Consider the following 24537-nt stretch of genomic DNA (forward strand, 5'->3'; position numbering starts at 1 on the left):
TGATATAGTTCCACCAAGAAACATCTATATATAATATTATATAAGTCTTGAGCTCCGTCCAATGTAAGCATGAGGGTTGCTGCGTCTCTTCCAATATCGGTTACAGAAAAATGTTCAACATAATATTATTAGTGTTTTCAGTGAGTTACCTATCGAGGACTGCATTTTGTGCAAACACCAAAATCTCACTTACATTGTAAGCTGTTCTGTTGAAGTGATCCTACCCAATTGCTAGCAACAAGGTGCAAATGAAACGGAACTATGATGAGATTGCAAAATAAGCAGTCAACAAATGAGGGTCAAGATAGAAGAGGAAGCTTAACTAAAATTAGATTGCGTCGACAGTGTTTTTAGAATTCGCGATTCTTTCTTCACCATGTCACGAAATATTAATTTGATTTGACAACCATTAGTGCCACTAGTGGTTAACATTTTAACATAAATATACGCCATGTTTGTGTAGTTTAAAACGTGTTAACGAGTTTTTCTAAAAATAATAGTTTAACCCTGACGCCTGTCTTCTACCCACCCCCTCAATTATACCGACATATTTTACTATAATAACATACACCTACATACATAAATATTGTAGTTTTAGATTCAACCCAATGTTTTGTAGATTATTCTGAAAACTATTCAATTTTGACAGTTCATTTTCACTCAATAATTTGTTTAGTTTGTTAAAATTGTTTGTCATGAAACAAACATGAAAATTTATTAAGCTAATAGTTGTGGTGGCATATCATTCAATTGGTCTTGGAAAAATGATTTCATTTGATTGTCTTTTGACTAAAATTAGAATATTTTTGTAGTAGTGAGGATAATTTAATTGACATAATATACAAACCTTGATCATCTGCATCTCGTTTTGCTGCAAAACGTTTGAGTTGAGGACATGATCCTTACGGTTGGAGCGCGATCTTCTTCTCTTTTTCACACATATAACCGTCATTCCGATCACAATGCACAAAAACATCATCACTAATACAAATAAGGTGATCAGCGCCCACAGAGGTAGTTTGTCTTGGAAGAATTTGTAATATACTTGAGAAATTACTGCGTCTGAATGGAGTGGATTTCCGCAATGCATTCCTGAAAAAAACCATGTTATAAGGTAAAGTTCAAGTCCACCAAATACCGTCCCTTGACCTAATATCATGCCCTCTTAAAGGGGTGAACTTGTGACATCACTTGGTTTTATTTGCTTGTGAACAGACATCGAGCAAAAACGCACATACAAGTTGATTGTTTTATTTCAAATATTTGGCAATAATCAGTTCTTTTAAATACATATAAATCTGATTTCTGTGCAATATTTTACAAATATTTTAATGCAATAATCACTTAGTGGATACTTCATGGATTTCATGATCTAAGATAGATGCTAAAGTAAAAATGTGTATCATATGTACATATTTATTCTGCCTATTATACAGTGGTTTTATATTCTGGGGATATTCCACTTATTTTTTACGTTTTTCTTAGGTCGTATTCTTATTTGTCCGGTGGTTGATTGTCCTTTACAAATCTTGCAATCGATTTTTAACTAATTTCCCAACTAGCTAGACATTTGAAACTTTTAGAATATATCAGAACACGATGCCAATGCATTTTTTTAATACTTTTAGCTATCTTTAAGTAGAATTGAATTCATTTTTAGTTAATTCTGTTTTGTATGAAAAGTTATTTCGATACCATTATTGGTTGTTAGGGGGTCCTAGCAAATAAATTATTAAATAATATATACGTGCGTTACTATGAAAATCAATATGGAATGACATTTCATTATTCAGTATTTATATCAAATACAATTTTTTTTGATCGTTTAAGCTAGTCAAGTCAAGTTTATAATATGATTCAACAGAAAATTTAAAAATGTTGTATATAAAAAGTTATTTTTATCTTGTAATTATTTTTAAATTCATTTCATGCTTTAAAAGTAGTCTGTATTGCAAGAATGAAAAAAGAATTTCCACTTAAAGAAATGAGGTAAAAAGACAACATTGTCTGCCGAGGTGCTTTTTTAAGAATCAAAAGTATCCGGGCATTTAAGTCCATCGCTATTCACCATAAGGATACCCTTACAAGCTAGGCAAACAATTAGGCTACCAAAAGCAGCATTAAATTACATGATACATATACGTACATATCTTCTTTTCTAGAGAAAAAGTATTGCCCCTATTGACAGGGGTTCCATGAGATTTTACTAAAAATTTCACAGGTTTCTCACGGTTAAGAATCACAGGCACAACATAATATCAAAATCTTAACTGAAATATTTAAACAAGAAGACTATGCATTCGAACGTTTGTCATATTCTTGCATTGAGTATTTTTATGAAACATGTCAAAAACAAATATTTATCTTACCAGTCTTATCGGGCGGACAGACACATCTGAAACTTCCGGGCTCGTTGATGCAGGTGGCGCCATTAAGACACGGATCTCCTTTGCATTCGTCAACATCATTCTGTAACAAGAGCAAAGACAACTTGTAAACGTTATGTTATAAACTAGTATAAGTAGTTAAATACCAGTGATGAAGGCTCTGAACAATATTAATTTTTAACTCTTACCTTGATTAGTAATAAATAATTTAATTGCGAGAATTTGTTAAACACACCATATAGATTTTTAAATACGGGAACAGTATCTTTGGCAGTTGATTAAGGTTGTGTATCAAAAATATTTACTGTCATTTTCTGTCAGTTGTATTGATGGAGTTTTCAAAGATACCAGTTCTTAAGGCTATACTTCAGCTGAGGCATGGTCTAAAAAGAGTGTGACTAGGCGATGCGCGGATTATACAAATGACACGAGCCGAACGAAATATAATGTGTTATAAAAATTCAACATGCGTCCATTTAATGTTATGTTTATTGTTATATTAGTAATAATAATAGTATATTCATTGACATGTTTTCTTTTTCAAGTACATGCGTAACGTTTTTTAGTCATCTTTACACGATTAAAGAATATATTCCTCCAACACCACAAAACAAACTGACGTGCTCACACCTCGATTGTCGGTCTCCAATTGGCTACGAGTACGAAATTTTATTCCACCTGCTGTTGAAAATTATTTGCCGTTTCACTTATGTATGCTCCCTATTATAATTGCCACAAATGGTGCTGATTAAATAATTCTTACACCCAATAAGTATTCAAATTAAAAAAAATTAGCAAAGTAGCACAGCTATTTAATATACTCATACACGCTGTGTACCAAATGCATTACATGTACCGACAGAAATCATACACCATCCACAGGTTTATTTTAATATGTTGAGAGTGTTACCTCGCAGCGAGGTCCATGGTATCCATGGCAACGGCAGGCTGGTCCGCTCTCTCCTTCTTCACACATTCCTCCGTGTAAGCAGACACCTCCAGAGCCGCACCAGCGACCGACTTCGCACCGACGTCCAAATAAGCCCGTGCCACACGCACACTTGAAGTCTCCTACAACAAAAATATTAATTATTGTTAGTTTATGTATAACATTAGGTTTGTGAATTTGGTTTATTTTTACTAGTAGCTACATAAAATAAATATTATGTAATTTGGTGTATGTATCATTAAGATACAATTTTGTCAAAATTTAGTAACTAATAAAATAATACGAGGGTGGGTCAATAAGTCCTTAGAAAAGCCGACAGGTGGCGCGACTAGTACTGTAAGCGGTTTGTTTTCATGCAGCGGCACTACCGATTCAGTATGCTGCGAAGTTTCAATCAGATTGGTCGGGTTGTTGTGTGTTTCTCGTACATTTAAAAAAAAAATTTGCTTGTTTACAAAAATGGAGAAAATTGAGTTTAGAGCTGTTATTAAACATTTTAATATAAAAGGGTTAACAGCAAAGGAAATAAAAAATGAGTTGGATTTAGTTCATGGCATATCTGCTCCTTCACTTGCAACTATTTATAACTGGTTAAATGAATTTAAACGTGGTCGTACATCAACAAAGGATGAACCACACTCAGGACGTCCTGTAGAGGTGACTACACCAGAAATGATCAATAAAATCCATGATATGGTGTTAAGTGACCGAGGATTAAAGTTGAGTGAGATAATTGAGGTTACAGGGATCTCAAAAGGTAGCGTCATTTCTATTTTACATGACAAATTGGGCATGAAAAAAATTTCTGCAAGATGGGTGCCGCGTTTGCTCACAGTCGACAATAAACGCAATAGGGTGGTGGCCTCTAAAGCCCTGTTGTCGCTCATGCAACGCAATCCGGATGAATTTTTTCGTCGCTTTGTGACTGTAGATGAAACATGGATACACCACTATACTCCCGAGACGAAAAAACAGTCAAAGCAGTGGATTGCGAAAGGCGAACCATGTCCAAAGAAGGCGAAAACCGTAAAATCAGCTGGTAAGGTTATGGCTACTGTATTTTGGGATGCACGTGGAATTATTTTCGTTGACTATTTGGAAAAAGGAAAAACAATAACAGGGGATTATTATGCATCTTTATTGGACCAGCTAAAAAACGAAATTGAAGAAAAACGGCCTCATTTAAACAGGAAAAAAATCCTCTTTCATCAGGACAATGCCCGTGTTCACACATGTTTACGATCAATGGCTAAAATTGAAGAATTGAAGTTCGAATTGGTCGACCACCCACCGTATTCGCCAGATTTAGCCCCCAGTGACTTTTTCCTTTTCCCAAACTTAAAAAAATGGCTAAGTGGACAACGTTTTTTTCAAATGAAGAAGTCATCGATCGGACAAATGCTTATTTTGAGGACCTTCCGAAAACTTATTTTTCTGACGGTTTAAAAAAAATTGAGAAACGTCTAACCAAGTGTATTGAGCTCCAAGGAGATTATGTTGAGAAATAAAAAAAAATACAAAAATAAAAACTGTTTTAATGCTTTTTTCTAAGGAATTATTGACCCACCCTCGTAAAAAACATTTATTTGTAATACACAAATTTCCGGGTTTATCTTGGCAACAATGACACTTTTAATAATTGACAGAATGTTGAGTGAATCTTTGAGAGATGACAGATTATTACATAGTATGATTCATAGTTCAGGCACAAACCTTCAGCCAAAGGTGAGCAAAGACCTCCATAGAGACAAGGCTGTGAAGCGCACGGATCTGTGTCTACTTCACAATGTGGCCCCGTAAACCGGTCGTAGCAATGGCATTCATAGTCGGCGACGTCTCCTTCGTCCAGATTGTTAATCAGATCCTTGCAAGTTCCACCTATAATGGGAACAATACTGTTAGAAACTAGTATTGTAAGTGGTAAAGAACAAGGTTTCATAATTGAAATCACAGATATTTTCAAATGAACAATTACTAACCGTTTTGGCAGGGCAAACTTCCACAGGGTCCAGGCGGATTTAGCATAGCTGGACAGTTGATGTCAACATTCGCCTGCCGCTTAAAACTGACTGCACCTCCCGGTGCACTGCTTTGAAGGGGGACAACCTCGTTAGAAATTCTCACATCGCCCATGCACCCGACAAATCCTCGGTACACATCTTCAATACCTGAAACCGAAGACAATAAGCAATCATCGCACACAATATTTCCTTCACTGTTTTAAATACAATCATCATTATCATTTCAGCATGGTCTTCGTCCACTGTAGGACATAGACCTTTCTCTAATTCTTCTACTCTTTTATGTAAATAATATATTGTTACCAACCTACGAATAAAAAAAGACAGGAAGGAACATATTGTGTACAAATCACGGCAATCAGAAAAGCCGGCAAATATGGCCGACATTGCGTGATACACAAACATAAAATACACATACGAAGTTTACCGCACACGTACAGACCACGTGATATTTGTTTACGCAAAATCGTCACTTTCCACGCTTTCCAAAATGGCGAATTTGGTTGCCAGTTTTTATACTGCGATGAATCAGTATGTTGCTTCCTGTCTTTTTTTATTCGTAGTCACCAACACAAGAATGCATCAGTGAAATAAGTGTTTATATTTTATAAAAAAATCAGAGTTTCAATAGGTCAGTGACATTATTAATGGACAACGCACTCAATACAGTAGCTAGCAATTAAATTCACGCACAGCGACATTCGCACATGTATAGGTAGACGTCACGCAATTTCCATTATGCGATATTTAGCATCGGGAATTTATAGCAATATCACCTTTATTGTAATGGCGTTAGAATAGTGTTTCTAGTGTCAATGTTCATTTGAGCGAATCTGTTCGAACCGAACCGTTCGGCAGACCCGACTAAAAGCATCGGGAATTTATAGCAATATCACCTTTATTGTAATGGCGTTAGAACAGATTATGCCATTCGGCAGACCCGACAAAAAAGTGAGTGTCCTTTTTATTCCCAGATGATTCGTCCATATTAATGTCATTGGTCAGTTATATTATGTATACACATTAGAAAAAATAATATTTCACAGGCGTTCTCTGACTGGCTTCTGCACAAGCAAGATGTTTCATTCTGACATGATATTATTTTAGAAATTTAATTTAACATGTCCTGTCATCTGGTGACAAGAAAGTATTCCTTAATTCCCATACTGGTTCTTGTATTTGCCTATTACAATTCCTTATTGAAACATTCTTATAGTACTGTTAATATACATACCCAGTATTGTAGGATGCTGTCTAACTTCAGCGCCAAGGAACAGGTCATCGGAGAGCACATTCAAGATGCCGTTAGTGCCGGGAGCTGAGCCGTGCGCGATATGCTTGCTGTCCACCGTCAATCGGGCACTGCTCCCTTCTCTTTCTAACCGGATCTCATGCCAACGCCCATCGGACACTCTCGCCGAAGCCACACGGACTATTCCCTCGCCGGAGCCCAACTCCATGCGATACTGCACCACACCGTTAACAATCTGGATGAAGAATTTAAACGCAATTGAAAATATTTACACAGATTGTAAATGAATAGGTCTTAAAACGTTAGCAAAATCTTTTATAGTTTATGTGTATGTATGTGTTTTTATTTTAAAATTAGAATGACTTTCTATACTACTCTTCTGCAACATCTTCTTGGCTACGCTTCTAGGCGCTGTTATCTACTAAATGGGAGGAGCTTGTTAGTTTATAATGAAATAGCGGTTAAAAATGGGCGGAGCATGATAGTTTACAGTTTTAACACGTAGCCAAGAAGATGTTGCTGATGAGTAGTCAATTATTTCTTGAGTAGACATCAAACAGATGAAGCATTTTTAGGAAGATATTATAATAAATTTAATAACCATGAAAGATAATAAAATATGATAACATAATAATACAGTACACTCTCAGTAATCCGCCGCTCGATTATGCGACAACTACTATAATCCGCCGTTATTTTTACTAGCTGAAACCACAAAATCAACCTCTATAATTCGCCGGTATTCGACTGTCAAATTCAGTAGTTAGCCGCATACAAGTATACAATGCAGATGAGACGGGTTTATTTTGGAAACTTCTCCTTCGTAAAACGTACGTTCAACGCGAAGAAAGTAATGTACCTACCAGGGAGGAAAGTGCCCAAGGACCGCATCACAATTATGCTGTGCTCCAATGCAACCGGGACACACAACCTGAAGCTTTTGGTCATAGGGAAAGCCAGGAATCCTAAGCCATTCAAGAATATCTGCCTCACTGAACAACTGGTTGTGTCAAGTGATTTATTGTTTAATATTTAGTTAATACTTGACTTTAATTATAAATAAAATCGTAATTTGCTAAGACAAATTTCTCAAACCAACCTGTTTTAATTTTTACCATATTTTGGATGTATGCACTATAAACTGCCGCTTTCACTAATTAGACACTTGTCTGGTTTTTGGGGTGGCGGATTACTGAGAGAGTACTGTATCATCATAATTATTGTAGATACCTATGTTAACTAATTTATAAGCAAATTTTAATAGTTGAACTGTCATTATGAGATTACACAATTTGATTTAAAGCAATTTTTTTCATTCCCTGCCAATTGTCAATTTTTTAATACAATTTTATAAACATTACATTATTCAGTACCTAACTAACAACTAACTTACCTCTAAGATATTGTAGTCAATTTTTCCAGCTGCATACATGAGATTTCCTGATGGATAAACAGTCCGAACCCTCAATGACAGAGTCAGCTGATCTTCCAGTAGTTTCTTCCCGTTGACATTATCTTTACCGACTCGGTACTGAGCGTAACTCTTCCCGCTGAAGAACACGGGACTGACAGGTCTAAAGCAGCTTTCTCCGTAACATTTAGACATATCGTTATCGCATTTTCCCTCGGTGACGCCTTCCACGCACTGGCAGTTGTAGCCTTGTGTCGTCTGATCGGGGAAACATTTCTTGTTCTCGGGACAGGGCTTCCGAGCGCATTCGTTGACGATCGCTTCGCATCTGTCGCCACCGTACCCGTCTTGGCATTTGCACTCTGTCTTCCGCTGATGCGTCGGACTGACGAGACTTGTAACATCCGCAGCGATAGGAATTACCCTTTTAACATCGAGAATATATCTATCTTGGCAGTCGCCATACGCACAGTAGTGAGGTCCGCATTTAACTCGAACGATTTCTTCTACGTTCAGTTTAGTTGTCGATTCTAATTCATCAACGTTCGCATTCAAAGATTTTCTGATTGCTTCGGAACTAAAGAAAGCATTTGTATTCTGTGGATCGAGTTTTTTCACAGCGAATAACACATCTAAATCGTGAGCGATTATCTGACGCCTGTGTCTTATGTATCCCTGCGGTTCCACCGATGTTATATTCTGCAGCATCGACAAAGATCGCTTTTCTTTATGATTCACTAAATTTACATCATCGGAGGACGGCTGAACGCTTATAATAATAATGTCTTTGAGGCGACAGTTCAACGTGTTTCTGACAGCTCGCACGAAGCCTTTGCGATGGCTTAGAACAAAAGCAGCCGGACTTACTTCTCTGAATCTAATCACGACTGCGTTCTCCAGCATTTCTTCGGATATAAGTTCGACGTTAACTTTTACAATTGCAGAAGATGAGAATTTAGTGTCAGTAACTGAAACATTGATGCGATATTCTCCAATATCAAGTCTCGGTAATGCAATTAACGTACCGTCTTTTTCATTTATTTGGAACAAGTCTGGAGTAGGGTAAGGTATACCGAGAGTAGGCAGTAAGGAATACGTGAGAGTATCATATGGATCTCTATCAGATGCGTAAACTTTTCCGATCTCGCCGCCTGCATATTCGTCCATGTACGAATTGATGTTTATGTCCAAAGGAGTAATAATCGGCGGATACTGAGACTCTTCAATGATTTTAATGACAACAAAGGTATCAGAGTAAAGAGGAGAAGGAGCGTTATCATACACGCGGACCTGCAAAACATAGTGGTCTTTAATCTTGTGGTTGAATCTTGTAGCGGTTCTCAAGAAACCGTCTTGTTCCAATCTAAAAGCCCCTGCTTCATTCCCTCCGCGGAAATCGAACGTATAAGGTGCGGCATTTGGATGAGCGTCCGCATCGTGAACAACAAACTTAAGGATCATATGTCCTAGAGGTTTATCTTCCTGAATTACAGCTGTGTAATTTGATTGTGAGAACAACGGCGCGTTGTCGTTGGCATCAGAAATTTCTACATTCACCATAACGAAGCTGGTCATGACAGGAATACCGTTATCTTTAGCATGGATTTCCAAGACGTAGCTTGATTGAGTTTCTCGATCGAGTTGGGATGCTACAGAGATATATCCCGAATCGGGATCGATAGAAAACTGGCCGGATCGATCACCTCTTTCGATGGAATAAGTAACTTGACCATTAACACCGCTGTCGATATCATTAGCGAACACTTGAAGAATTTTGTCAAACACTTCCGCGTCTTCTCTAATACGAGTGTTATATGTGCTTTGAGTGAAAATCGGTGCATTATCATTGCTATCTGTCACAGAAATATTAACTGTCGCAATATTTGTGAGCGGGGGCACGCCTCCGTCCTTTGCCTGAATCTTCAAGAAATATTCTTTCGCTCTTTCGTAGTCCAGCGGCTCAGAAATTGAAATGACTCCAGTGCTCGGGTGTATTACAAACTTCTTATGCTCATTACCGCCAACTATGGAGTAAGTAATCTCCGCATTGATTCCCGTGTCTATGGATGTTGCCAAAACTCTAACGACTTCTGTGCCCACAGAATCTATTTCCGGCACAATGGCATAGTAGAACTTCGTGGCGAATTCTGGAGGATTGTCATTGATATCTGACACCGTCAGTTGAATCGTAGCCTGACTCCATCGGGAAGGTGTTCCTAAATCGTTGGCGCGTATCTCCAAAGTGTACGAGCTTTGCGTCTCTCTATCCAAAGGAGCGGCCACGGTGACAATTCCACTGTCTTGAGTCATGCTAAATTGTCCGTTTAAGCTATCGAGGAGTGAATATCTTACTTTACGATTGATACCCAAATCGGCATCTGATGCGTGGACTTTAGTGACGAGTGTTCCAACTTCTACATCTTCCGGGAGTGTGACACTATATTGACCCATGGAGAACTGTGGGGCATTGTCGTTGATATCCGAAATAAGGATCTCCACTTCAGATGAGCATTCCCAGACAATCTTTTCTTTGTCTTGGACATGCGCCATGAGTTGGTACTTCCAGTTTTGTTCTCTGTCCAGTATCACGGCAGTTTTTATGTCTCCTGTGTTTCTGTCTATCATGAAATGTTCAGCGTTTTGACCGGATAAGAAGAATCTGAGCTTGGCATTTTCTTCCTGGTCTGCGTCAGTTGCGAGGATTGAGAGCAAGTATGTGCCAATGGGAGCGGACTCGGATATTGTGTGACGGTATCTATGACGCGTGCAGTAAGGTGGATTATCTGTAAATAGACAATTTAAAAATATAACCATACATAACATGGAAGTCGCAGAAACATACCTTTTTGTAAAATATTAAATTTACTTTATGTATTCTGCAATACAACCGGATATCGCTGCACTAACATAATACGATCCACAAAGACTTGTATCCCAGCCACAACCTTTTATTAGGTACTTATTCGACCAACAGCCGCGGTGATAAACAGTAACTTATCAGTTTATATAGTCAAGGGGTTCAGGTTCGAATCCAGGGTCTAGTAAATTTGCATGTCTTTTTTTAAGGTTGGAGCCCAGAGCTTGGAAGGAGCTTAATAGGTTAAGGCAGGGGTCGGCAAACCGCGGCTCGCGAGCCACATGCGGCTCTTGGGGTATTGGCGTGTGGCTCTTTGCCAAATTCCTAATTCACATTTTTTAGAAAAAAGGCATGATTGTTGTCGTTTTCAATCCACCCATTGCAAAAGTCGACAAATTAAATTTTTCTCCATTTCATATTGACAGGAGCACTTTTGAAATAGATTTTTTTTGTGGATTTAACAAGCAAAGAGTTATGTGACTCCAAATTTGTAGGCCTTGCCACCAAAATTGAGGATTTGGAGAGAGAAAAATGCAATTTAATTTCACAACTCAGCAAAGCACTCTAAAATATTTACATCATAAAATAGATATTACGATTTTTAATACATGTTATAGCTTTCCGAACTCATATTCGAGTCTACATAATATGTATGTGAACAATCATTTTCAAACATGAATAATATAAATAGCATTTAGAGAAGCCAAATAACCGATGAGAATTCGGAGTCGCGCCTAAAATTGAAAACTACAAGTTACATACCAAACATACAGACACTCTCCAAAGAAATGCAAGGACGGTCATTGTTCACACTAGTTTTAAGGAATGCGTGAAAATTGTATGTAACTCATTTTCTGTAAAAAATATGTTTATAATTTCAACAATAAAAAAAACTCATTTGATTTAGTTTTTTTGCAAAATCTTCTTCACTTGATAAATAAACAGTAACATTCACTGAAATAAATCATAATATTTATAAAAATATATGTATGGCTCTCCAAAAATTTTTAACCGTTGTGATACTCATATTTGGCTCTTTTGGTCCAAGAGTTTGCCGACCCCTGGGTTAAGGAAATGGCTAACATTAATTTCTTGTAAAACAAAAATCTGTTTAAAAACCTCTTCTTCAGGTGGTCCAGATTCGCATAGGATTGTAGTCAATTGAGAAATTTATTTTTTTATTAATTTAGAACATTAAATAGATAAAATTATGTTCAACTCATTTAGTGCCAACACCGTGACTGGCGCATTTGGAGTAATTGGCCATTAGATTAATTAACGTGTTATTTAGTGGTAATTAAAAGGTCAGCAGTGATTGTGTTATTAATCAACATTTTAGCCAAGATTGTTCGTTATATTGTGTTATACAGTTACATAATACAATATTCTTAATTATGTTTGTTTAAAGTGGAGTACACCGGTAAAATCTATGTCTCTAATGGGGTATGGAAATACTGGCATAAAAATAGATAAAGAGTAGGGAAGAAGAGCATTACTTTTTTTACATTTTTCTTATTTAACAATCTCCAATGCGTGTTGTTTATGGTAAACAAAAGTCCGTCATATAAATATTGAATAGGTACTGATCAGCTACATGTGAAAAGTTTCATAGTTACCGTTAGCGTCTAAGATATCAATGGATAGCAAAGTGGCGGCAGAATGTCTTCCATCGGTGGCGATGATTTCCAAGTCGTAATGCGAAACGGCTTCCCGGTCCAGCTGCTTGGCGATGTAGACTTCTCCGGTGGATCTTATTTGGAACTGACAGAGTGGGTCACCGGAAGTCACGTAGAATTCTACCGGAGTCACTTCGCTGTCTTCGTCTGTTATTCCTAAATGCAATACGACTGTCCCTGTTTCGACAAAAGAAAATATTAATAATTATTAAATATATAAAGAGCATATTGAATTTAAAAATGATCCTATACCAAATTAAGAAAAATACAACATGTTGATACATTGTATAGTGATAATTTTGCTACAGCATTCATATTGGGATGGAATATCAGATGGGTACTAATCAGCATTGCCAACTTAGTGTTTTTCTTGCCAGATTTAGCATTTTAAGATAGGGGTCTAGCTTAGAAAAAATGCATCTTGCTTATGGCATTTTTATTAGCATTTTTGATGCCCCCAACAGGTTTAAATGTGGTGAATACAAGCTAGATATTTAGTTTATTCTGACTATGGAGATATTTCATGAAGTTAGGTCGGTACATGAAAAATAAAATAACACAATGAAACAATAGGAGCATTCTTGGCGTGGTCATAGTGACATAATGGTATCAGATATTATAATTTAATGTGTGCTTAGGCATGTGGCATCGGATTGATGATTATCAGAGATTCCACTCTCTGATTTTACCTAATTATGTATTACTTATCGTATGTTGTTAAATAAATAAATTATTTTTTGTAAATTTTGAAATAAGTTTCTGTGAAAATATGGTGTGATTTTTACCCGTATAAATGGCCCTTTTTTCAATAGGCAAAAAAAGGTATTGAAATTTTATTTTCACAAAATCTAGCATTTTTTTCTGCCTAATAGCTTGTTTGCAACACTACTAAACAATTATGAATTAGCTTCATATTAATTATTATTATCCTCTCATTGCCCCTGGACTCACATATTTCAATGCAGACAGTGAAAAACATACTACCAAATGAATTAACCATTGTCTAATAACAATGGAATGATAGATGATAGGATTACAAAAAGTTATAGTAAGCTATTCCATAGAATCTGAATGATAAAGGTTCTCTAACCGATTAAATTTTACTGACCTGGGAGAGCATCTTCATTGACGGTAGCAATGTAGTGGGATTTTGTAAAGACCGGTGGGCAATCGTTGTAATCCTTCAATCGGATAATAACAGTGGTCTTGGTGACATGTTTCTGGTGAGCGTTGTCCATTGCCGACACTTGGAATTTGTAATCGGGATGTGTTTCTCTATCCAATTCGACCAAGGTGGTTATCCATCCAGTGTACGGATCGATGGCGAACACATTTCCCATCTCTTCCATATCGGATCCCAATGAATATCGGACTTCACCATTGGAACCGGAATCTTTGTCTTGAGCAGTTACTGCAAAATCAAAAGAAATACATTACATAACTACGATGAGCAATGAACATCAATAGAATTACTAGATAGTGATGTTACACATTTTTAAGTTTTTTTTGATTATTTCACGACATAACAGTTGATATTGCAATATTTTGGTGATAACCGTGACATTATAATATAAACAAGTTCCAACCTTTTAGTATAGATGTCCCTTGCTCCACATTCTCAGCTAGCGTCAAAATATACGGCGAGGAATGGAATTCAGGAGCATTGTCATTTTCGTCTAAAACATTAAGAGTAACTTCAGCGAGTGCCGAAAGAGATGGACTGCTCTGAGTCTCGGCCAAAATTCCAATCAGATGTGAGTCTTTGGCCTCTCTGTCCAAGTTACCGGCCAGAACTAACTGTCCGAGAGAGTCGATTTGGAATAACGAGGGGTCGAAGAGGCCGGGCAGTATTCTGAATGTTGCCGCAACCTCAGACACCATCTTCAGGCGAGTTATCACAGTTCCTGCAACAAGAAAAAGTTCTTAAAAAACTGCAAATTAGGTGTGTAGGTAGTTAAAATTGGATTTTCTTATTATCGAAGTATGTAATATTCTCTATTTGTAAACAAACAGCTGTTCGCTATTCACCTAATTTTTCCACACGGCATGGATTTTTTTTGTTTGGCGTCAATTTCATCTTTCATATGTTTAATACTCGTCAATTATGGTTGTAATAATCCAGATTCTATCGCGATTAGACATAATTAGACATATTATGTCACTGTGCGTAAACTGCAATATGTCACTAGCACTAAAAACATTTCTTTACAAGTGAAGCAATACGTTTTAACGTTAAATAATTGTTTTCGGTAATATGAATACCACTGGTAGGTATACAACAGGGAACTCAGAAATAAAGGGAACTGAAATACCCGACCGGTAAGGCTATGCAAGCAACCGATCTCGAGTAAGGTAAACTTAAACCGCGTGTTCAGAAAACGTCACTCTAAACTTGTGCGTCGGCCTGACAACTACTCCCAGTGCTCTCGGTTTTATGTTCATTTAAAATATAAAATGGCAATCTGTTCAGTAAAAGGTTGTAGTAGTGATATAAATATGAAAAATAAAAGAAATAGTGCAACTACATTTCACAAGTAAGCATATTTTTTTTATTATTTTGAATATATATGTCAATATCGTAACATGCATTAAAATTTATTTTATGCGTGCTATTTGAAGTTACGCGCAAAAAATGTTATATGCATTTGGAAAGTGCGACGCACACTATTGTATGCATATAATACGTGTGTTTTGTTCGAATAACAGGGCCGCATTTCAGACGGAATATTAGATAATATTTATTATAATCAATTATAACTGTTTTCGTTTATCATAATGGTTTATACAGTTGCATATGCAATATGCATAGGTAAATGTGCATTTATTTACTGTCAATATTCATTTTAATCACAAAATGAAGAGATAAACACACAAATTACAAAGTTTAACGATTTCAAATATTTTATGAATAATTAATGATATTATACTAAGAATTGACTTTTGGCATAACAGATTTCCACGGGATCAAGTACGGCGTACGACTTGGGCGACAGCAATTGGTCGTTTGAATTGGAAGCCATCAAATTTCCATATCGTCTGTTCGGTACATTTTGACGATGCGTCATTTATATATACGAAGAGCGGACTGAGAAGGCTAACTATCACGGCGATTCCGTCAGTTGCAGGGAATTCTGCGCAGTCGTCAGACTCAACGGTAAATAAATATAAACAATGCCAATATACTCGTAGCATGTTATAGGTATATTGAAGTAATTTTAACATTTTAACCACGGTAACCACGGATATGTAAACTAACCGAAAACCGGGTTATTATTATATAATTATTAGTAGGTATATGAACTAAAGAGACAAACCGCGAAAATAACATGTGAAAGCTTTTTCAAAAACGTCGCGTCGTAACAAATAATCAACATCTCAGTCTTGACTCGAGTAATAAAATCGCCTGCCTAAATTACTTTATCACTTACTTACCCTTTAAATGGCTTACTTTTATTGTTATTGATATAGTGTGAGACAAATTCCATAGAATAAATAATAGCGCGGCGGTCTTTAAGGATTACGCGTGGCTTAGATATCCACGGCAAATCTATAGAGCTGTGGGATATCGACAACTGCTTTGGGTTTTTTGCTTAATCCCCTAAATTGAGTAGGTACACGTCTTGTCTTGCCCGTAAATAATTTTGTTTGTATACAAATATATTGTAAATAATGTAAATAAGCAAACTAACCGCTGACTGGATAGTAAGTAATTTTCCTCTGGTTAATAATAATTGGAAGCCCTACATGGGTCCCATCATTTTTGTTTATTAGATTGATTTTTTCAACCCACACCATTAATAAAATGTGTGTTTGATGGATGACAGTAAGTTAGGTATAAGACAAAATGTATACTTTCTGTTAATATATTATTATAAATGCGATTAATGTTATACCTATTTAGAATTACCTGTTGTATGTAAATATTGCTGTACTTATCTTGTTATTACTTAATCTTATATATTATGTGACGTATAAGTTGAATGGGATTTTTATAATTAAATTTAATATTTTTCATAATTATTCTGTACAATGTGTTATTTATGTTCATTTATTTCATATAAATATACTTTCTAAAAAACCAAATTAATATCCTTTTTTTAATTTCTAGAAAGTATATTCCTAATTGTGTGTGAAATTAATAAGTATGTATGTTAATTTAAAAACGCGTTAAAACACTAATATTAGTAATATGTAAGTATTTAAAATATGTTTCGTATTAAGTCTTTCTAATGAAAGTAGTCATCAATAATGCGGCTCTGTGCGTGCTACGAAGGTCATTTTTTATGCGTCCACACATTAACTCACACTACTAAAATCCTGCTTTACTTTCAAACGTTTGTAGAATAGGAGATCGGAGTTCTATTTATTTTCTTTTCTGTGGTATACAATGATTATTCGGTAATTCATATTAGCACAAATTATGGGAAATGCATCAATACGTTTGATGATTCTTCACCAATTTTTGACAGCCGTTGAAAAATTATATTTGACAGTATTTTTTATTTATTTGAAGAAACTTTGTGGAAGAATTTTGTGAATGTGTATTACCTGCGAGTGAGTTTTCGGGGACAAAAAACTTTTCGTGATTCCTTTCAAAAATGGGGGCTTGGTCTTCAGGCGCCATGATGTACACTTCCACCGACACGTCGGAATGAAGAGCCGGTCTGCCGAGGTCTGTCGCTCGCACCCAGAACTGGAATACTTGGGATTCTGGTAATACAAAAAACAACCTCATACTGTAATTGAAGTGCTGTTATGAATTTTAAAAGGTTTGGCAAGACATAGGAAATGGTGTCTAAATATTGATTATTCTTATAATATAACTTGACTTATTTGAAAATAACTATATATGTACTTACATACAAACATACTTTTCTATATGCATACTGTCCATTTACCCATACCTGCATTAAACTGTGAGAGAATCATAATATAGTGGCACCTGTACACGTGCATGGAAATTACTGGCAGCAATAGTGCATATTTTAAACTATCGCGATAATAACTGTTTATAAGTAAAAGTGCTTCTTCAAGAGTATGCGAGACGCGATGTTGTCATTTTAGGTATACTATTTGACAGGTCGTAAAAATCAGTTAACCTCAAAATGAGTCTCCCCGCAGTGTAGTTGGTTTTTTTGCCGGCGGAATAATACATGTTTACACGTACATTTTCTTGTTATGGCCGCGATAATATGTACTGCCAGCAGTAAATCCATGCACGTGTAAATAGGGTATTATGCTAATAAGTATAGCAATATTGAATTGTTATTCATTACATAAAAAAAGCATGTAAAGAAAGGTTGCCCATACCTAGGGTTTCTGCATCTCTAATCAAAGTGATGGATCCGGTATTGGTGTTAACACCAAAGATATCACTAACACCGCTCTTCTCTTTTTCATAAATGGAATATTGGACTTTACCATTTTGCCCGTCATCTGGATCTGTAGCTTTTACCTGAAATCAATCATGTTTTAACGCCGACATCACAAAACAGAGGTTCAAAGAAAAAAATATTATACGTAATGCTAAAAAGTATTTATGTAACCATGTCGCACCGTGAGTGTAAAACCAAGGCATCTGTAAAAGACATATTTTGGATATGATGAAGTCTTTGTTTTGTTAGGAGAAATAGAGTTTCTAAAATAAAACCATATTTGGTTTATATCTACATTATATTGCATGTTATTTCAGTTACTTAACTTTTACATTATCAAGTTCACGACTTTTGCAGTTGTTTTGCATTTAATTTCGAAATTGAAAAAATTGCAGATGCCTTGGTTTTACACTCACGGTGCGATGTGTACATAACAAATTATTAAACATAATATGTACCTACTATCATTATTAATAAACAAAACTGTCTGACTCAAGCAGCACTCAAAACAGGTAACAGCTGTTTTACAAATTTTACAGCCAAATTCACACATAAAACAATATATTTTGTTAGTTAGAATGGTATAATTTTAATATTGATTACAAACCTTCAAAAATGACATTGACACGCTGAAATTGGAATGTATTGCAACCTTGTATTCTTTCAACAAGAATATAGGAACATTGTCATTATCATCAGCAACTTTGACGCGAACCGTCGTGAAAGCCGGTCTTCCTCCGCTGTCTGAAGCCATTATGGGCACTTCATATTCTCTCGTGAGTTCTCGGTCTAGTTTGACAACTGTCGTCAGTTCTCCCGACTGAGGGTTTATCGTGAAAGTCTTCTTAAGAAGATCAGAAGGTATTGAATAGGAGACCACTCCAAAGTCGCCTAGGTCTTCGTCATGGGCTTTAACCTATGAAAAATAGTGATTTAATTAAATTTAATAGCAGCCTATATGTAAATATGTAAGCCATGAATATTCTACCGAACAAAACTCCTCGTAGGTATTTGCCGATTAGAAATTATTCAGATGCACCTATATTGTGCCAATGGCGAATAAATTGTGCATTTCATAATACGGGGATTTATATCCCATATACGTGGCACATGGGTTCTTATAGTATATAATTATTATTATAATATGCTTGCATCAAAATGTAGAGTGTCTCCATGTTACAAGAAATAGTGGATTAAAAACCATATTCAGTTTTTGGGCCTGTCAGTCTGTTCTCTTTTTTTCCATGACGTTTTGGGCACGTTGCCAAAGCCATTCTCAAGAGATAATATGGTAAAAAGTACTCTTTGTCGTATGGATGCAAATACTGTTCTATAAAATGTGTAGGTCAAAAATTCTACGGTAAACATATCCCTATTTATATTGTTGGGGTTCCATGTATTTCAATGGCTTCCTTGACCGAGTGCGATAAATACCCTTTGTTCGAGTCCAGTATCGTGACCTCAGAGTCAAATTTGTGGAAACTCTAATATTGCATAATGTTTGAGTCAATATACCCTCTTATGGTTACTCACACACTTTTGAATGGTACACATACACACGGTGACTGCCCAAAAACAGAATACAATAATTAATAGCTGTATATACATCGGGCGTAGAAGTAAAAAACAATTATAGACTTTAGCGATACATAATAACAATGAAAAGTACAAACCACAGCTATCAATAATCCAGGGGGTTTATTTTCCATAGCCACGGCCTCTTGAATGACATGGTTGAAGCGTGGTGCGTGTTTGTTAGCAGGACTTAGCGCTACTTTGACCCTGCTAAACGTTGTGTATACTCCATCGGAGACCGACACATTCAACACTGTCAACGGTGTCAATCCAAACTTTTGTATGTTCAACAGAGATATGATACCTGGAACGACAAAATGTATTATCAAAAGATAGCCAGTTGTAAAAAAACTTCTCAACTATTTCAAGTTAAAAAAAAATCCAAGAGTTACCTTTATTATAAAGATATTACGCTTTCCTAAGTGTATTGTAATGTATATGTCTTTTAAGGGTTTTTTTATGATTGGGATAATATTAAGTAAATACCAATTTAATTGTACATAATATTATATTCAGAAAATGCCAATTACTTAAAAAGGGTCGATAAAACAATAATATTATTATTCAAAATATAGTGAAAGTTTAGTAATAATTATTCATAATATGTGTCGCTTAGTTTCAAAACCCGCTATAACACTTTTTCATTATGTTGAGAAAATCAATAAAAACTTTTTGATCTAAAAAGGTTTTTGAATGTTTCAGTAGTGTTATAGCGGGTTTTGATAGACGCATTGATTTTGTTCATAAATGACAGTTAATCGTAGCGGATTTTGAAAGAGGCGATAAAATTTCCATGTAGAGATTTTAATAACGAATCCATCGATATATATATATCTTAATTATTTCAAAAAAGTGCTATAGCAGGTTTTGAAACTCAGCGACACATATATACATAGCATGTAATATACGGAATTACAAGAAAAATTGGATGATTTTCATATAATATTGCACAATGTCGATATACAAAAATATAAAATTACACAGAAATACAAACCATTGGTGTGGTTGATGGAGAAGGTTTGCTGATCATTTCCTCCGACAATAGTGTACCCGAGGCGACCCTGGTCTACTGCATCGGGGTCACTGGCGGCCACTCGGGTGACAAACTGACCTCGTGTGGCATGCTCTGACACTACGCAGCTGTACACAGGTTGGTCAACCCGCGGTGGGTTGTCGTTCATGTCCAGAACTAGAAAATTAAATTTAAAAAAATTACAACTTACATACATAGTAGCAATATGTTCGAGATGATTTAAATCAAAATTAAACTATAAATTTTACACTAAATTAATACATTAAGTAAACTATGGGAAATAATTACTAAAAATTATTGTTGTTATGGTGTAAATTCTCGATTTGGTATAAATATATATAATTTCGAGTAAAAAGCAATTTTATTCACTTAAATATTTGATATATTCATTAATTTTGCTCACCTGTTACCCAAACATGTGAAGTGCTTGATAGAGCAGGAATTCCTTTATCAGTTGCGACAACCGTGAAGTGGTGGGAACTCATGGTCTCTCTGTCCAGTGCCTGTTTCAGATAAATGCTGCCATCTGTTGAGTCTACGTGGAAATAGAGACTTGCGTTGCCACTGGAGGGGGAAATTGAGAAGAGCACTTCTTGGTTGATTCCTAAAAGAAAAAGAATATTTGCACTCACACTAAAACCATCACATCTTGGCTGTTTTATAGTGCTGTATACAGTGTTACGGACTATAAGGGGGGTCGGGGGCCGTAGATTTATACTTGAAAATGCGGGGGGGGGGGGTTTATAGTTCCCCGGAACACCGCTATGACTTCCATAGCTAAGATATAATGGAAAGGCTATAAACAGTTTTAGTTAAGACCTCTTAACACAATTGAGTTAATTGTTTTAGAATGTTTTAGTTTTGATAAATAATAAAAATGTAGTATCCAAAATATACATACTCGTAGTTATTTATTTAAGTTTTTACATTATAAAAAAGTTTTTTCACACCTCATACTAAGTTAAATAAGCATAAGGAGTGTTTTAAATGTAGATATCATCGAATCACTTGTCAGATAAACTAATTCAATTCCCAGAATGGATAATGTTGAGGCCTACTATACATTTTCAATGCAAGAGATTGTGCAAAGTACAAGCCGACAGCTTGCTGTCAACTTACTGATACTGCTAGTTTGTCTGACATGTTATCCAGACCTTATTTTAGTGGTTATTCCTTCACCCACTGAGCGAAGCAAGGAGTTTTGAAATTTTGTCAGGTTTGCTACATTTAAAGTATTTGTGTACACTTTAATATGTGATGTAACTAGGAATAAATTAGTTAAAAACAAAAAGAGGCCTAACCTAACCTAACACTTATTTATTGGTCCGGCAGATGAAACCTGTCATCGCGCAGTATCATGGCAAAGTCTTATGAATAATTTTGCACCTATAAGACGTATGCATGTACGAACAACAGGTATAGGATCAACGACATATGGTAAGAAATAAAAAAAATACCTGTGTCATTATCCTGAACATCTAACTTCATGAGTAATGTACCAAAAGGTGCAGCCTCAGAGACATTCACATGATAGCTGTCGGTTGAAAACTCCGGTGGGCAATCATTAACATCTTCAACGAATACCGACACGGCGACTTCTGCATAGACCCCGGTCACACTGTCTGTGGCTCGAATAGTCAGTTGATGAGATTGTTGCTGCTCATAGTCAAGTTCTTCCGCCGCAAACAGCATGCCTATTGGTACAACAACATTTAGTTAGGTATATTACATTTAAAATTTTGAGTTTAGGAAAGAGGTACTTCTGAATAGGTATATGAATGTTATCTCGGAGCAATTTTGATTTTAGACTAAAGGCACTGAATGAAAATACGAGTGATATCGAAGATGGTGACCATTTAACATATGAAATCTGAAATACATTAATTTATTAACAAGCAACCTCAAATTATTATCTCAAATTCTAAGTCGGTTGCTCATAAAATGTGATCACCATATTGAATTTCACAAATGATAAATTGGATGTTTCTCATATTATTATTGTGTTCCAAAAAAATAAAGAAAACAACTTTTTTTTCCATTATAGTTAGGTACCTAGGTACCATACCAGTGGCGTACGGTTACTTCTATATGTAAAGATGCTGCTAATAAAAATCATAGACCTTATGGTAGCAAATTAAATCTTGACAGCTATGCTATTACGGAATAGTAGCTCTGCTAATGCAAGAAGTTTTTCAGAAGATTACTAATAGTGCATTTTACCATTAAAAAGGTTGTCACAAAATTGCGGAATATGTACGCAATAAACTATTACACACTGTTTACTCGAATATTTCTGGAGGTGCAATGCATCCATAGTCTATGGATCGCACGCCACTGCTAGGCACCTACTTAATGTCTTAATGAGACCGAAACTAAATGATTAATCGATTCTTTACCAACCAATAGTTATTTCATATGAAATATCATTATGACACAAAATAAAAGTTAATTAATTATTATTATGGATATACCTACGTTATTTTAAAGATTTCGATTTTGGCTATGTTTGTAATAAATATTAAATCTATAATCAAAGTAAAATCATTAAGATAATTTATTTATATCTGTTTGTTTGATTTTATGCTACTGCATAATGCCTATCAAAATTAGTATTTTTAGAACATCATACCTATGGTACAAATGTATACATTTTGTTATATACAAAACAAATTACCAAACCCCAAAAATCATACATGCACAAAAACTTTTACAGTACAGTTCCTGTAATATATGGAAGACATTAGTCAAGTTCATAAATTAAATGGTGGTTATTCACAGAAGACAAGAATATGACGTCCAATTTGCTTATGAGTACATTGTAGTCAGACAGGATATAGTACAGTTTGAAAGGAGGATATTTGAATGTGATACGTATATCTTTAATACAAGCCAAATATATTTATGGACAGTACTAATATATCGACTGGTTAAAATATTCATATATTTCATTAAATAATTATATAATTTTAGAGATGCATCTACAGAGGACAAAAATTAGAAGCACAGATTATAATACACATAGACCCTGCCATATATGAAGGATTTCAAAGACAATATAGGTACATAATATTATTATGTAATCCACAAAGTGCTTCAGTGAAATTCAAATTGTTTGTCTTTGGTACCTATAGAATTTATCCTATGACAACCAAAATCATTTTTAATAACCTACCTACCGATAGAAACTACATAATATACCTACCAGTGGCGAAGGGTGGAGGTAGGCTGTCAATATATATAAATAGTGCACAGTAAACTTTGACAGGCATACGTATTTCTTTTCATTAAACTAAGACAACAATTTACAGATAGAGTTGGTTAGTATGTATTTAAAAATCCATTAAATCCTGCCTATTTTTTTTTTTTTTGACCATGCCCGATCCTAATAGGATCATATCGGCCTCCACAGAGTGGAGGTTTGTATTAACAGATTTTATTTTTACGAGAAATGGATGTCAGCCACTCGCTCAACGCTCAACCTATTAGGTCCATACTACTCATACACAAATTGAAAAACAATATGTGTACTTGCCAGACCCAGGATTCGAACCTGGGACCCTCGACACTGTAGACCGGCGCTTAAGCCACACGGCCATCGTGAGTGTCCTGCCTATACCAACCATAATTGTTTAGGCGTGCTATGGGTGATCCGATATAAATAGTGCACACTTTTTCAGTCATACTTATTTGTTTTCATTGAATTCAGATGGTGTTGATTATTTTTTTTTTAATTAAGGGCTGCCTAAATTAAACAATAATATATAAAAAATATTCTTATAAGTACCTACAAAATATCTAAAATTATGTACGATTTATTGTCATAATTTTAGATATTTTATAGATAGACAACTATTTTTTTACTATTATTTAATAATGGCTTGGTTGACAAAGAAGTTAATAAATTTTAAAAACTAAAACAAAACAAATTAATGTATGACTGACAATGTTTAGGTAATGTGTACTATTTATGTAAGATCTTAACAGCCTACCTCCACCCTTCG

The 24537-nt window shown here is 35.5% G+C and overlaps 1 protein-coding gene across 1 annotated transcript in view; it reads right to left on the reverse strand.

The window, feature by feature from the left end:
• The window catches only part of LOC147064130 (fat-like cadherin-related tumor suppressor homolog), a 1128183-nt gene that overhangs the window by 16340 nt on the left and 1087306 nt on the right, over window positions 1-24537 (reverse strand). The window contains exons 20-36 of the mRNA XM_085959043.1: window positions 21994-22230; window positions 20940-21140; window positions 20498-20692; window positions 19602-19807; window positions 18536-18844; window positions 17864-18008; window positions 17102-17263; window positions 14140-14457; window positions 13662-13964; window positions 12494-12730; window positions 8003-10803; window positions 6592-6844; window positions 5316-5504; window positions 5050-5214; window positions 3298-3458; window positions 2370-2469; window positions 848-1092 (exon numbers count right to left, since the gene is read on the reverse strand). Coding sequence (XP_085815169.1) covers window positions 848-1092; window positions 2370-2469; window positions 3298-3458; window positions 5050-5214; window positions 5316-5504; window positions 6592-6844; window positions 8003-10803; window positions 12494-12730; window positions 13662-13964; window positions 14140-14457; window positions 17102-17263; window positions 17864-18008; window positions 18536-18844; window positions 19602-19807; window positions 20498-20692; window positions 20940-21140; window positions 21994-22230 — 6227 coding nt within the window. The remainder of the gene's footprint in view (window positions 1-847; window positions 1093-2369; window positions 2470-3297; window positions 3459-5049; window positions 5215-5315; window positions 5505-6591; window positions 6845-8002; window positions 10804-12493; window positions 12731-13661; window positions 13965-14139; window positions 14458-17101; window positions 17264-17863; window positions 18009-18535; window positions 18845-19601; window positions 19808-20497; window positions 20693-20939; window positions 21141-21993; window positions 22231-24537) is intronic.

This window comes from Rhyacophila brunnea, unplaced genomic scaffold (assembly GCF_057557595.1).
Source record: "Rhyacophila brunnea isolate RB1 unplaced genomic scaffold, BYU_Rbru_1.0 scaffold_8, whole genome shotgun sequence".
Taxonomy (NCBI): domain Eukaryota; kingdom Metazoa; phylum Arthropoda; class Insecta; order Trichoptera; family Rhyacophilidae; genus Rhyacophila; species Rhyacophila brunnea.